General features: G+C 42.5%; 1 protein-coding gene across 3 annotated transcripts in view; it reads left to right on the top strand.

Moving 5' to 3' along the window:
• LOC142651860 (epidermal growth factor receptor-like) overlaps positions 1-15,093 on the top strand; it is a 284,853-nt gene that overhangs the window by 249,787 nt on the left and 19,973 nt on the right. For 2 of the 3 annotated variants that reach the window (XM_075827065.1, XM_075827066.1), the window contains one exon: positions 3,378-3,574. In XM_075827065.1, coding sequence (XP_075683180.1) covers positions 3,378-3,574 — 197 coding nt within the window. Of the gene's footprint in view, positions 1-3,377; positions 3,575-15,093 lie in introns of those variants that run through there. The other variant, XR_012847722.1, reaches the window with a different exon arrangement.

The raw sequence follows: 15,093 nt of genomic DNA, 5'->3' as shown, positions 1-15,093 counted from the left end.
TATTGATTTTGACAGGCTCCTATTAAGCTCTGCCTCTGTCAGAGCTTAATAGGAGCACAGAGAGGGCAGACCTGAGCACCTTTATTAGGCCCTCAGTCTGCCGTGACAACCATTGGTACCCTAGGATTGCTATTAACCATGATATCTAAGGGGTTAAACGGGTGGAATCAAAGTGATCTTTGATTCCGCCCATTGCAACGAGGTGTTGCTTGTAACATACAGCCGACACCCGCTCAGTATGGAGCACTCTCAACCCGTGAATGCGCTCCATACTTCACTTTAATGCTTGTCACATACATGTACGTGAAAGTGTGTTAAGGTGTTAATACCTAGATACGATGTCAGAACCAAAATCATAATATAAATACAGTACTAAAACAAAGTACATCAATACAGCACCAGAATCACGCTCAGTACATAAATACAGCACCAGGACAAAGCTCAGTACATATATATATATAGAACCAGAACAAAGCTCAGTACATAAATACAGCACCAGAACAAAGCTCAGTACATATATACAGCACCAGAATCAGGCTCAGTACATATATACAACACCAGACCCAAGCTCAGCATATATATATATATATATATATATACAGTAACAGAACAAAGCTCAGTACATAAATACAGCACCAGAACAAAGCTAAGCATATACACTCCTCAACATTAAAATTGCAACCACTTAGCTCCAATCTGTGGCATGGGGGAGGGGTATAAAAGCCGGATTGAAAGCAAGTGACTTAGCCACATGAAACCTTAAAAATCAGATCATGTGGGGTGGGATGTTTGTGCGATGCATCCTGTTTGTTGACGTGCCAGTTATCACCACTTGTTGCAAACGAACAGGAACAGAATCCTTGAACTGAGAGACCTCGGCTTATCACTCCGGCAGATCACTACGCGCCTAGGCCGATATGTCAACACTGTTCAACATTGCGTGTTCCGGTGTTTCGGAGAACTACAACAACGAACGGGAGTCTGATTGTAAGAATGGCGTGTAGTGATCCATTTTGTAATGCAAGTGATATTGTACGTCATCTCTAAACCTAGGATGGCAACCAGTGTCGACACAAACCATCAGAAGGTGTTTGCATGACTTAGGGTTACGAGTCAGACATCCAGCTACAGGTATTCCATTGACCACACGCCACCGCTCTTATAGCTATCATGGTGTTCAGCAAGACGACAATGGAGGCTGGAATGGAGGTTTATACCTTTCAGCAATAAGTCCCTCTATTGTCTCAGACGCAATAATAGCCGGAAATTGGTCTGGAGACCACGTGGGCATCGCAATGAAAAAGCCCTCACAAGGGAGCGTCACATTGGTTTTATTCTTGGGATTATAGTCTGGGGTGGCATAATGTACGGTAGCTGGACCCCTCTAGTCTTCAGTTTGGGTACACTGGCAACTCGGCGTTACATTGATTTGGTCATGGAACCAGTGTAACGGCCATTTCTCCAAAGTGTCCCAGAAGCCATTTCTCTTACAGAACAATGACAGGCCACATGTTGCTTGTGCTTCTGTGAGCATCCTGTGTGGCCTAAACGTGCTACCATGGCCTGCAGCATCTCCGGACTTGTCTCCCATTGAGCACATCTGGGGTGTCATTGGTCGGCAATTGCAAAGGCAGCAGTCAATCATGCCTCATACAACCATTAATAACCTCATTGAAAGTATGCCAAGGCGTGCAAGTGCATGTATTTCTGCACATGGCGCTCATACTCGATACTGAATAAATTAAGATGTTTGGAATATTTTGTTTCTCTTTTTTTTATAATTTGCATATTATTAACATGTCTATCGATCATGTGATTTCCTAAACTTTTCATTCTTGTTGAGGAGTGTATATACAGCACCAGAACCAAGCTCAGTACATACAGCACCAGAACAAAGCTCATTAGTTCCACAACTAAGTTTCTTACATAAATGCGTAATAAAAGCAAGCTCAGTATATAAATAGAGTAATATAACTAAGCTCAGTACAGAGATCAATTAAAAAGTCATTGCAATATATTTTTGTACCTTGTGAAACTAAAGCTTCCAGTATGACCTGAACAAGGGAGTAGTTTCGCAAACAAGAATGGTGCCACCCATCATGCAGACCATACAAGTGAATACAGTACTGTACTGACTCACAGGCAGAATAAGTAATGAAATATAGTCTCACAGATGATGTCTTCTGTGATTGGAGTCATTCTCTTTACTTTTCTTTTCCATCTAGCCCGGACCATCATGATGACTTTTCCCAACCACAGCTAATCTCTGCAGTTTGCCATTTAGATGTCTTTGACTCCTCAGTTTTACAACATACCCTCATCCTCTATAGCAATACAAACTCCTTTTATTGCCACACGCTGTGCCCCCTGAATATAATACCACCACACACTGGCCCACAGGACATAATAGTACCACACTTGGGCCCGCTGAATATAATAACACCAAACACTGTGCCCCGTAAAAATAACAGTGACACATACTGTGCCCTCCGAAAATAAAATCACCACATACTGTGCCCCCTAAAAATAAAAAAGCGTCACACAATTTGCCCCATGAAAATAACAGCCCACACAATTTGCCCCTCAAAACAACAGTGCAACACAGTTTCCCCCTAAAAATGTAGGCGCTACACATGGGGCTCCCAGAAAATATAGGTGCCACAAATAGTGACCCCTGAAAATATAAGTGCCACTGCCACACACTGCTGTCTCTTGAAAATATAGGTGCCACTTCCCCCTAAATATATTAATACAATTAAATATATAGACATAGATGGGTCTGTGGGGAAAAAAATGCTGAATTAAAAGAAAAAACTCTGGAGCCATGTAAAATTTCATGAATTCACTTTTCTCAATAATTGATACTTCTGTTCAGTGAATATTCATTATTCCATATTTAAAATGTAAGTTTTCATGGAAACAGAATGCAGACTTTCTACATTGTGCAATTTGTCATGTGACTTACCAGTTTAGCTTTACATAACAGCCATGTATCGGCTCTTAGTGTTCTGAATCTGGTTTTGTACAGTATCTGAATGTAAAAGGCAATATCAATCATGTAAAATCTATACATGATAATTAAAACCAAGTATTGTAAAAGTTTCTCAATATTTGATGTAAATTTATATTGTGGGACTTTTTGAGGTATGCTATAGGCTGGGGCTACAGGGAGACGTTTTTATTTTTAGCACAACTATAACTTTAGGTGCAGTGCACTTACGTACATACAATTCAAATAATTCCTCCAGACTGCAGCTGTAGCTTGGAAAGTCGCGCTACAAAACGTCTCCATTAGAGTCTCCAATAGAGAAATGAAAGCATACGTTTTGCTTTTTTTTTTAATGTTTTAAAAATGTGTTTTTTTTTTTGCATTTTAGTTGGAAATATGCACTTGTAGTAATACACACATCCATATCATCCCTGGGATTAAAATCCCTTAAAGAAGTAGGGGGTAATGTTGTCATTAAAGACAATAAGGATCTCTGCTATTCTGACACCATTAACTGGACAAGAATTATCAGAACAAACCAACAACAAAAGCCAAATATAAGAAATAAAAGCTTGGAAGAATGTGGTAAGTGCTCATTTGTTGTTGCTCATTTTGGACATTATAGTTAATATTCTCTAAATGATATCTTGTGGGTTTCATTTTTTTTTTTAATTTTTTTTTAATGAATTGCAATTTTAGAAGAGGGCAAAAAGGTAAAACATGGTTGCTCAGTAGTTAGAACTCTTATATTACTATCTCACTGATAACCAAGGTTTTCGTTCCGTTAAATTGTAAAAATGACTGCCTGATTTGAACGATTAAAATAAATTTATTATGATATTCTTAAAAATGGGCCCTTAGAGCCAAATTAACAGGCTCAATCATTAGGTCAGCTATTATATATATATGCTGAATCCCAACGATTGACTGGTAATAGCGCCGTACCACGCTACACCTTGCGCTATGTTGCGCTCGTCCGGCTCTTAAAGCCACGTACAATACTCTGGTCAGCAATAGGGTCAAAACCTCCAAGGTTTGGTCGCAAGCCCCCTATTACGAGATCACTGACCAGTATACTTCTCAAAGTTAGATTGTTAGTTGTAATATTCTATCGTTAATCCTACGCGTTTCAGAACCACCGTTACTGGTGGAACCTCTTCAGGGATTATTAGTGTTAAACGATAATTTTTGATTTAAATGCCGGAGCGCACGGTTGTGTGCATTAATGAACCTCCCGGCCCGTGCACGATCAAGATACAATGGTCGCACACGAGCCGGCGAGGTGCCGGTCTTTTAAGCGGCTAGGGCCCGCCCCCCATATTGACATGCCCCCGGCGTACCACCAATCCACATCCGACACGTCACTCAGGACCTGTCAGGATTGTGGCACGCCTTCAATTTTCGGCAGCCAATAGGGTATATGTAAGACGACTAGCGTCCCTAGTAACGCTGGAGATCCAAAAGCGGATCCAATGCTTCAATGGGGAGTATTAAACTGTGAGTGGATGCAATGTCCTAAGTAGAGGACAATGCGCCGAACAACCGGCCCAAAAACCCCCATTACTACCAGATTGCAGAGTGAACACAGTGCACGGCATAAGAACGTCTGGCCGACACCACAGTTGCGTCTCGTTGCTATGACGACCACAGGACGCACACATATCACTGGGTAGGTTACAAGCATGCAACACTACTCCTCAAACGAAATCGAGATGTTTAAACCTCCACAGACATCTACACGGGTTACTAGGGTGTACTTAATACTATATCAAGATGGTACATAGCCATAGTACGAGGTAAAGACAGCTACCCATACTCACAAACCATGTATCCTTACAGTGTTCTATCTCTCCCTGGATTATAGATGACCCCTTCTCGTGTCTATTACAGGGGACATACTAAACCAGCTTGTATTTCAAGGGTACATGGTTGTGGATGACAAAACGATGTCATAGAAAACACGCATACGAAATTTGTTCGTTCAAACCCAGGGGAGCAGTGGTGCGCAGTCGAAAAATCCACTGTGCTTCCTTTTGAAGGATAATTTTATTAATATTCCCTCCTCTCATAGTGGGTCTCACGTATTCAACACCTTGGAATCTCAGAGAGGAACTATCCCCATTATGAAATTCCCAAACGTGACGCGATATCGGGGTATCCTCCTTCCTTCTGCAGTCCCCTATATGATCCCGTATCCTCCTCCTGAACTCTCTGATAGTTTTGCCAACATACTGTTTTCCACATATACAGGTAATCATATAGACAATGCCCTTAGTCCGACAGTTGATATACGTTCTGTTCTCAAAAATCCTTCCCGTACTCATACTCTTGAAAGTCGTGCCACATTGAATAGAGGCACACGCCTTACATGATCCACATCTATACGTCCCTTTGAGGTTACCATTGAGCCACGTAGTAGAGGGGTCCTGTCTACCCATATGGCTATGTACCACATAATCCTTGATATTCCTACCCCTCCTGAACGTAATCAAGGGAGAATGTCCCACCAAATCTCCAATATCTGGATCAGCCTCAAGGATCCCCCAATAACATTGGAGGATTTCCCTGATCTCCGAACTAGCTGAGTCAAATGTGCCAATGACTCTGATGATATTGTCATCACTTTGCTTTGGTCTGGGATTCAATAAATCATCACGGTTACATCCTAGGGCGTTCTGATAAGCCCCTCTTAGAATGTGTCTCGGGTATCCTCTATTAATAAATCTGTTTTCCAGTTCACATGCCGATATTTTGAAATCAGATACAGTGGAACAGTTTCGTCGTGCCCTCAAGTACTGACCCTTTGGTATTCCCCGTTTTAAATTCATAGGGTGACAGCTCTCCCACCTAAGTAAGCTATTTGTGGCCGTTTCTTTACGAAACATGTTGGTATGAATATTTCCACCCGCGGATTTCGATATCACTATATCCAAAAAAGTAATTTTGTTCACACTAATTTCTGATGTGAAAAACAAACCTTTATCATTAACATTCAGTATGGCCACAAATTTCTCAAACTCCACCTGGGTCCCTTTCCATAATATTAAAATGTCATCGATGAATCTTATCCATAGTATGATATGCGATACCCATTGTTCCATTTTTTCACAAAAAACACATAACTCCTCCCACCAACCCAGGTATAAGTTCGCATACGTGGGTGCACAAGGGCTCCCCATCGCGACTCCCCTGAGTTGGTGGTAATATTTCTGGTCAAATAGAAAGAAATTGTGCTCAAGGATATATTTAAGGAGCGAGATAACAAATTCATTATGAGCTGCAAATTGGGTTCCTTTCCCCCTAAGGAAATGTTGAATGGCAAGACAACCCTGATCATGTGGGATAGAGCTATACAGTGCCTCAACATCTAAGGAGGCCAGTAAAACGTCCTGTTCACATCTAATACCATCCAACTTCCTTAGAGCATCCATCGTATCCCTGATATATGATGGGAGTGACACCACAAATGGTCTCAAAATCCTGTCAATATACAGGCTAGCATTTTGTGACAGACTGTTGATGCCCGAGACGATTGGTCTACCCTTTAATGGCTCCAGTCCTTTATGGATTTTTGGCAAACTATAAAAGGTAGCAATTTGGGGAAAATCAGTCAGCATGAAGCTCATCTCCTTCTCACTAATAAGGTCCAAAGTTTTTGCAGGACCTAAAATCCCCTTCAATTGGTTTTTGAAAATCATCGTCGGATCTGTTTCTAGCACCCTATAACACTGTTTGTCTTGCAGTATTTTATAACACATCGCCTTGTACTTGATCCGGTCCATGACCACAGTATTCCCACCCTTATCAGATGGTTTGATAATAATACTGTCATCATTTTCCAGCGATCTAAGTCCTGCCATTTCCTCTCTGGTTGTATTAAATCGGCCACATTTAGATTTGTCTAGTGACCGAAGTTGATCCTCCACCACCTTAATGAACACATCGATCGGGGTATTATCGTTGAGAGGCGCGAATTTACTAGAAGGAACCCTTAGATCCGTGAATGGACCTTTTCCTTCCTCCCTTTGGCCTTCCTCCCATAACCCCTCCAACAGTCTGAGATCAGGAAGATCATCCTCCACTAAACCTAGCTCAAGACACTTGCGTCTATCATGTGTCCTAAAAAATTTTTTCCATTTTAGTTTTCTACCAAACAAGTTTAGGTCCTTCACCCATGTGAATAGGTTAAATCTACCTGTTGGGACAAATGATAGACCCCTCTTGAGTATGGCAACCTCATCCTTTGATAAGATACGTGAGGACAGGTTAATGACCTGTGTTTCCTCATCAACCCCACTCGAACTAGACCTTATAGTTCTCTCCTGTCCCTCAGGAGGTACTCTGAGATGGGGTGGCTCTTGGCTAAAAAACCAGCCCCCCTATTAGGGCCTTTGCCCCTCCCTCTACCTCTTGAATTGACCCGAGTAGGGTATCTGCTCATTCCCATTCCTCTTTGTCTTCTTTGATGGTTTCTACCTAGTTCAGAGTCTGAGCACTCTTGCTCTGATGAAGAAATGTCAGTGTCAGGGTTATGTGGTGCTGTCATTCTAGCACTATAGTCAAACACTCTCCCCTCCTTAAAATCCAGGGTATCGCGTACAAATTGAAAGTGCTTCCTCTCCTTTATGTGTCCTGTAAATTTCTCTACTGCCAATTGTAGGGTACTCTCTTTCCTCTCATATTCAAGGTTACTTGCGAATCTCTGAGCAGCAATTATGCTATCTTTCAGTTCTTGACTGCTTTTATTAATACACCTTTTCTCCTCCTCTAATAGAATATTCATAAATCTCAGAGAGGATTCTATGGACTCCTTTTCCCACTTTTTCAGGAGTTCCGGTGATCTAATCCTCGCTGCTGGTATTAAAGAGATTCTCAGTCCCCTCGGAACAATTTGATTTTTAATATATGTCTCTAGTGTCTGAATTTCCCACCAAGCTCTTATGTGGTCCTTGTAGATTTTAGTTAACTGCCGAAAAGCTACGGTGATACTCATATTCTGGATGGATGGTGCAATCTCATTCTCTGAGAACACCTCCCTAGCGTCATGCATCCACTTATCCGTATTAATATCCCCTGTGAGGAATCCTGCCATCTCCAATTAAATTCCACAAACTAGAATAATTGATATATTACTATCTCACTGATAACCAAGGTTTTCGTTCCGTTAAATTGTAAAAATGACTGCCTGATTTGAACGATTAAAATAAATTTATTATGATATTCTTAAAAATGGGCCCTTAGAGCCAAATTAACAGGCTCAATCATTAGGTCAGCTATTATATATATATGCTGAATCCCAACGATTGACTGGTAATAGCGCCGTACCACGCTACACCTTGCGCTATGTTGCGCTCGTCCGGCTCTTAAAGCCACGTACAATACTCTGGTCAGCAATAGGGTCAAAACCTCCAAGGTTTGGTCGCAAGCCCCCTATTACGAGATCACTGACCAGTATACTTCTCAAAGTTAGATTGTTAGTTGTAATATTCTATCGTTAATCCTACGCGTTTCAGAACCACCGTTACTGGTGGAACCTCTTCAGGGATTATTAGTGTTAAACGATAATTTTTGATTTAAATGCCGGAGCGCACGGTTGTGTGCATTAATGAACCTCCCGGCCCGTGCACGATCAAGATACAATGGTCGCACACGAGCCGGCGAGGTGCCGGTCTTTTAAGCGGCTAGGGCCCGCCCCCCATATTGACATGCCCCCGGCGTACCACCAATCCACATCCGACACGTCACTCAGGACCTGTCAGGATTGTGGCACGCCTTCAATTTTCGGCAGCCAATAGGGTATATGTAAGACGACTAGCGTCCCTAGTAACGCTGGAGATCCAAAAGCGGATCCAATGCTTCAATGGGGAGTATTAAACTGTGAGTGGATGCAATGTCCTAAGTAGAGGACAATGCGCCGAACAACCGGCCCAAAAACCCCCATTACTACCAGATTGCAGAGTGAACACAGTGCACGGCATAAGAACGTCTGGCCGACACCACAGTTGCGTCTCGTTGCTATGACGACCACAGGACGCACACATATCACTGGGTAGGTTACAAGCATGCAACACTACTCCTCAAACGAAATCGAGATGTTTAAACCTCCACAGACATCTACACGGGTTACTAGGGTGTACTTAATACTATATCAAGATGGTACATAGCCATAGTACGAGGTAAAGACAGCTACCCATACTCACAAACCATGTATCCTTACAGTGTTCTATCTCTCCCTGGATTATAGATGACCCCTTCTCGTGTCTATTACAGGGGACATACTAAACCAGCTTGTATTTCAAGGGTACATGGTTGTGGATGACAAAACGATGTCATAGAAAACACGCATACGAAATTTGTTCGTTCAAACCCAGGGGAGCAGTGGTGCGCAGTCGAAAAATCCACTGTGCTTCCTTTTGAAGGATAATTTTATTAATATTCCCTCCTCTCATAGTGGGTCTCACGTATTCAACACCTTGGAATCTCAGAGAGGAACTATCCCCATTATGAAATTCCCAAACGTGACGCGATATCGGGGTATCCTCCTTCCTTCTGCAGTCCCCTATATGATCCCGTATCCTCCTCCTGAACTCTCTGATAGTTTTGCCAACATACTGTTTTCCACATATACAGGTAATCATATAGACAATGCCCTTAGTCCGACAGTTGATATACGTTCTGTTCTCAAAAATCCTTCCCGTACTCATACTCTTGAAAGTCGTGCCACATTGAATAGAGGCACACGCCTTACATGATCCACATCTATACGTCCCTTTGAGGTTACCATTGAGCCACGTAGTAGAGGGGTCCTGTCTACCCATATGGCTATGTACCACATAATCCTTGATATTCCTACCCCTCCTGAACGTAATCAAGGGAGAATGTCCCACCAAATCTCCAATATCTGGATCAGCCTCAAGGATCCCCCAATAACATTGGAGGATTTCCCTGATCTCCGAACTAGCTGAGTCAAATGTGCCAATGACTCTGATGATATTGTCATCACTTTGCTTTGGTCTGGGATTCAATAAATCATCACGGTTACATCCTAGGGCGTTCTGATAAGCCCCTCTTAGAATGTGTCTCGGGTATCCTCTATTAATAAATCTGTTTTCCAGTTCACATGCCGATATTTTGAAATCAGATACAGTGGAACAGTTTCGTCGTGCCCTCAAGTACTGACCCTTTGGTATTCCCCGTTTTAAATTCATAGGGTGACAGCTCTCCCACCTAAGTAAGCTATTTGTGGCCGTTTCTTTACGAAACATGTTGGTATGAATATTTCCACCCGCGGATTTCGATATCACTATATCCAAAAAAGTAATTTTGTTCACACTAATTTCTGATGTGAAAAACAAACCTTTATCATTAACATTCAGTATGGCCACAAATTTCTCAAACTCCACCTGGGTCCCTTTCCATAATATTAAAATGTCATCGATGAATCTTATCCATAGTATGATATGCGATACCCATTGTTCCATTTTTTCACAAAAAACACATAACTCCTCCCACCAACCCAGGTATAAGTTCGCATACGTGGGTGCACAAGGGCTCCCCATCGCGACTCCCCTGAGTTGGTGGTAATATTTCTGGTCAAATAGAAAGAAATTGTGCTCAAGGATATATTTAAGGAGCGAGATAACAAATTCATTATGAGCTGCAAATTGGGTTCCTTTCCCCCTAAGGAAATGTTGAATGGCAAGACAACCCTGATCATGTGGGATAGAGCTATACAGTGCCTCAACATCTAAGGAGGCCAGTAAAACGTCCTGTTCACATCTAATACCATCCAACTTCCTTAGAGCATCCATCGTATCCCTGATATATGATGGGAGTGACACCACAAATGGTCTCAAAATCCTGTCAATATACAGGCTAGCATTTTGTGACAGACTGTTGATGCCCGAGACGATTGGTCTACCCTTTAATGGCTCCAGTCCTTTATGGATTTTTGGCAAACTATAAAAGGTAGCAATTTGGGGAAAATCAGTCAGCATGAAGCTCATCTCCTTCTCACTAATAAGGTCCAAAGTTTTTGCAGGACCTAAAATCCCCTTCAATTGGTTTTTGAAAATCATCGTCGGATCTGTTTCTAGCACCCTATAACACTGTTTGTCTTGCAGTATTTTATAACACATCGCCTTGTACTTGATCCGGTCCATGACCACAGTATTCCCACCCTTATCAGATGGTTTGATAATAATACTGTCATCATTTTCCAGCGATCTAAGTCCTGCCATTTCCTCTCTGGTTGTATTAAATCGGCCACATTTAGATTTGTCTAGTGACCGAAGTTGATCCTCCACCACCTTAATGAACACATCGATCGGGGTATTATCGTTGAGAGGCGCGAATTTACTAGAAGGAACCCTTAGATCCGTGAATGGACCTTTTCCTTCCTCCCTTTGGCCTTCCTCCCATAACCCCTCCAACAGTCTGAGATCAGGAAGATCATCCTCCACTAAACCTAGCTCAAGACACTTGCGTCTATCATGTGTCCTAAAAAATTTTTTCCATTTTAGTTTTCTACCAAACAAGTTTAGGTCCTTCACCCATGTGAATAGGTTAAATCTACCTGTTGGGACAAATGATAGACCCCTCTTGAGTATGGCAACCTCATCCTTTGATAAGATACGTGAGGACAGGTTAATGACCTGTGTTTCCTCATCAACCCCACTCGAACTAGACCTTATAGTTCTCTCCTGTCCCTCAGGAGGTACTCTGAGATGGGGTGGCTCTTGGCTAAAAAACCAGCCCCCCTATTAGGGCCTTTGCCCCTCCCTCTACCTCTTGAATTGACCCGAGTAGGGTATCTGCTCATTCCCATTCCTCTTTGTCTTCTTTGATGGTTTCTACCTAGTTCAGAGTCTGAGCACTCTTGCTCTGATGAAGAAATGTCAGTGTCAGGGTTATGTGGTGCTGTCATTCTAGCACTATAGTCAAACACTCTCCCCTCCTTAAAATCCAGGGTATCGCGTACAAATTGAAAGTGCTTCCTCTCCTTTATGTGTCCTGTAAATTTCTCTACTGCCAATTGTAGGGTACTCTCTTTCCTCTCATATTCAAGGTTACTTGCGAATCTCTGAGCAGCAATTATGCTATCTTTCAGTTCTTGACTGCTTTTATTAATACACCTTTTCTCCTCCTCTAATAGAATATTCATAAATCTCAGAGAGGATTCTATGGACTCCTTTTCCCACTTTTTCAGGAGTTCCGGTGATCTAATCCTCGCTGCTGGTATTAAAGAGATTCTCAGTCCCCTCGGAACAATTTGATTTTTAATATATGTCTCTAGTGTCTGAATTTCCCACCAAGCTCTTATGTGGTCCTTGTAGATTTTAGTTAACTGCCGAAAAGCTACGGTGATACTCATATTCTGGATGGATGGTGCAATCTCATTCTCTGAGAACACCTCCCTAGCGTCATGCATCCACTTATCCGTATTAATATCCCCTGTGAGGAATCCTGCCATCTCCAATTAAATTCCACAAACTAGAATAATTGATATATTACTATCTCACTGATAACCAAGGTTTTCGTTCCGTTAAATTGTAAAAATGACTGCCTGATTTGAACGATTAAAATAAATTTATTATGATATTCTTAAAAATGGGCCCTTAGAGCCAAATTAACAGGCTCAATCATTAGGTCAGCTATTATATATATATGCTGAATCCCAACGATTGACTGGTAATAGCGCCGTACCACGCTACACCTTGCGCTATGTTGCGCTCGTCCGGCTCTTAAAGCCACGTACAATACTCTGGTCAGCAATAGGGTCAAAACCTCCAAGGTTTGGTCGCAAGCCCCCTATTACGAGATCACTGACCAGTATACTTCTCAAAGTTAGATTGTTAGTTGTAATATTCTATCGTTAATCCTACGCGTTTCAGAACCACCGTTACTGGTGGAACCTCTTCAGGGATTATTAGTGTTAAACGATAATTTTTGATTTAAATGCCGGAGCGCACGGTTGTGTGCATTAATGAACCTCCCGGCCCGTGCACGATCAAGATACAATGGTCGCACACGAGCCGGCGAGGTGCCGGTCTTTTAAGCGGCTAGGGCCCGCCCCCCATATTGACATGCCCCCGGCGTACCACCAATCCACATCCGACACGTCACTCAGGACCTGTCAGGATTGTGGCACGCCTTCAATTTTCGGCAGCCAATAGGGTATATGTAAGACGACTAGCGTCCCTAGTAACGCTGGAGATCCAAAAGCGGATCCAATGCTTCAATGGGGAGTATTAAACTGTGAGTGGATGCAATGTCCTAAGTAGAGGACAATGCGCCGAACAACCGGCCCAAAAACCCCCATTACTACCAGATTGCAGAGTGAACACAGTGCACGGCATAAGAACGTCTGGCCGACACCACAGTTGCGTCTCGTTGCTATGACGACCACAGGACGCACACATATCACTGGGTAGGTTACAAGCATGCAACACTACTCCTCAAACGAAATCGAGATGTTTAAACCTCCACAGACATCTACACGGGTTACTAGGGTGTACTTAATACTATATCAAGATGGTACATAGCCATAGTACGAGGTAAAGACAGCTACCCATACTCACAAACCATGTATCCTTACAGTGTTCTATCTCTCCCTGGATTATAGATGACCCCTTCTCGTGTCTATTACAGGGGACATACTAAACCAGCTTGTATTTCAAGGGTACATGGTTGTGGATGACAAAACGATGTCATAGAAAACACGCATACGAAATTTGTTCGTTCAAACCCAGGGGAGCAGTGGTGCGCAGTCGAAAAATCCACTGTGCTTCCTTTTGAAGGATAATTTTATTAATATTCCCTCCTCTCATAGTGGGTCTCACGTATTCAACACCTTGGAATCTCAGAGAGGAACTATCCCCATTATGAAATTCCCAAACGTGACGCGATATCGGGGTATCCTCCTTCCTTCTGCAGTCCCCTATATGATCCCGTATCCTCCTCCTGAACTCTCTGATAGTTTTGCCAACATACTGTTTTCCACATATACAGGTAATCATATAGACAATGCCCTTAGTCCGACAGTTGATATACGTTCTGTTCTCAAAAATCCTTCCCGTACTCATACTCTTGAAAGTCGTGCCACATTGAATAGAGGCACACGCCTTACATGATCCACATCTATACGTCCCTTTGAGGTTACCATTGAGCCACGTAGTAGAGGGGTCCTGTCTACCCATATGGCTATGTACCACATAATCCTTGATATTCCTACCCCTCCTGAACGTAATCAAGGGAGAATGTCCCACCAAATCTCCAATATCTGGATCAGCCTCAAGGATCCCCCAATAACATTGGAGGATTTCCCTGATCTCCGAACTAGCTGAGTCAAATGTGCCAATGACTCTGATGATATTGTCATCACTTTGCTTTGGTCTGGGATTCAATAAATCATCACGGTTACATCCTAGGGCGTTCTGATAAGCCCCTCTTAGAATGTGTCTCGGGTATCCTCTATTAATAAATCTGTTTTCCAGTTCACATGCCGATATTTTAAAATCAGATACAGTGGAACAGTTTCGTCGTGCCCTCAAGTACTGACCCTTTGGTATTCCCCGTTTTAAATTCATAGGGTGACAGCTCTCCCACCTAAGTAAGCTATTTGTGGCCGTTTCTTTACGAAACATGTTGGTATGAATATTTCCACCCGCGGATTTCGATATCACTATATCCAAAAAAATATCGGCATGTGAACTGGAAAACAGATTTATTAATAGAGGATACCCGAGACACATTCTAAGAGGGGCTTATCAGAACGCCCTAGGATGTAACCGTGATGATTTATTGAATCCCAGACCAAAGCAAAGTGATGACAATATCATCAGAGTCATTGGCACATTTGACTCAGCTAGTTCGGAGATCAGGGAAATCCTCCAATGTTATTGGGGGATCCTTGAGGCTGATCCAGATATTGGAGATTTGGTGGGACATTCTCCCTTGATTACGTTCAGGAGGGGTAGGAATATCAAGGATTATGTGGTACATAGCCATATGGGTAGACAGGACCCCTCTACTACGTGGCTCAATGGTAACCTCAAAGGGACGTATAGATGTGGATCATGTAAGGCGTGTGCCTCTATTCAATG

This window comes from Rhinoderma darwinii, chromosome 5 (genome assembly GCF_050947455.1).
Source record: "Rhinoderma darwinii isolate aRhiDar2 chromosome 5, aRhiDar2.hap1, whole genome shotgun sequence".
Lineage (NCBI taxonomy): Eukaryota > Metazoa > Chordata > Amphibia > Anura > Rhinodermatidae > Rhinoderma > Rhinoderma darwinii.
Note: the sequence above shows the minus strand (reverse complement) of the source record. Positions and strands in the feature narration are given on the sequence as shown.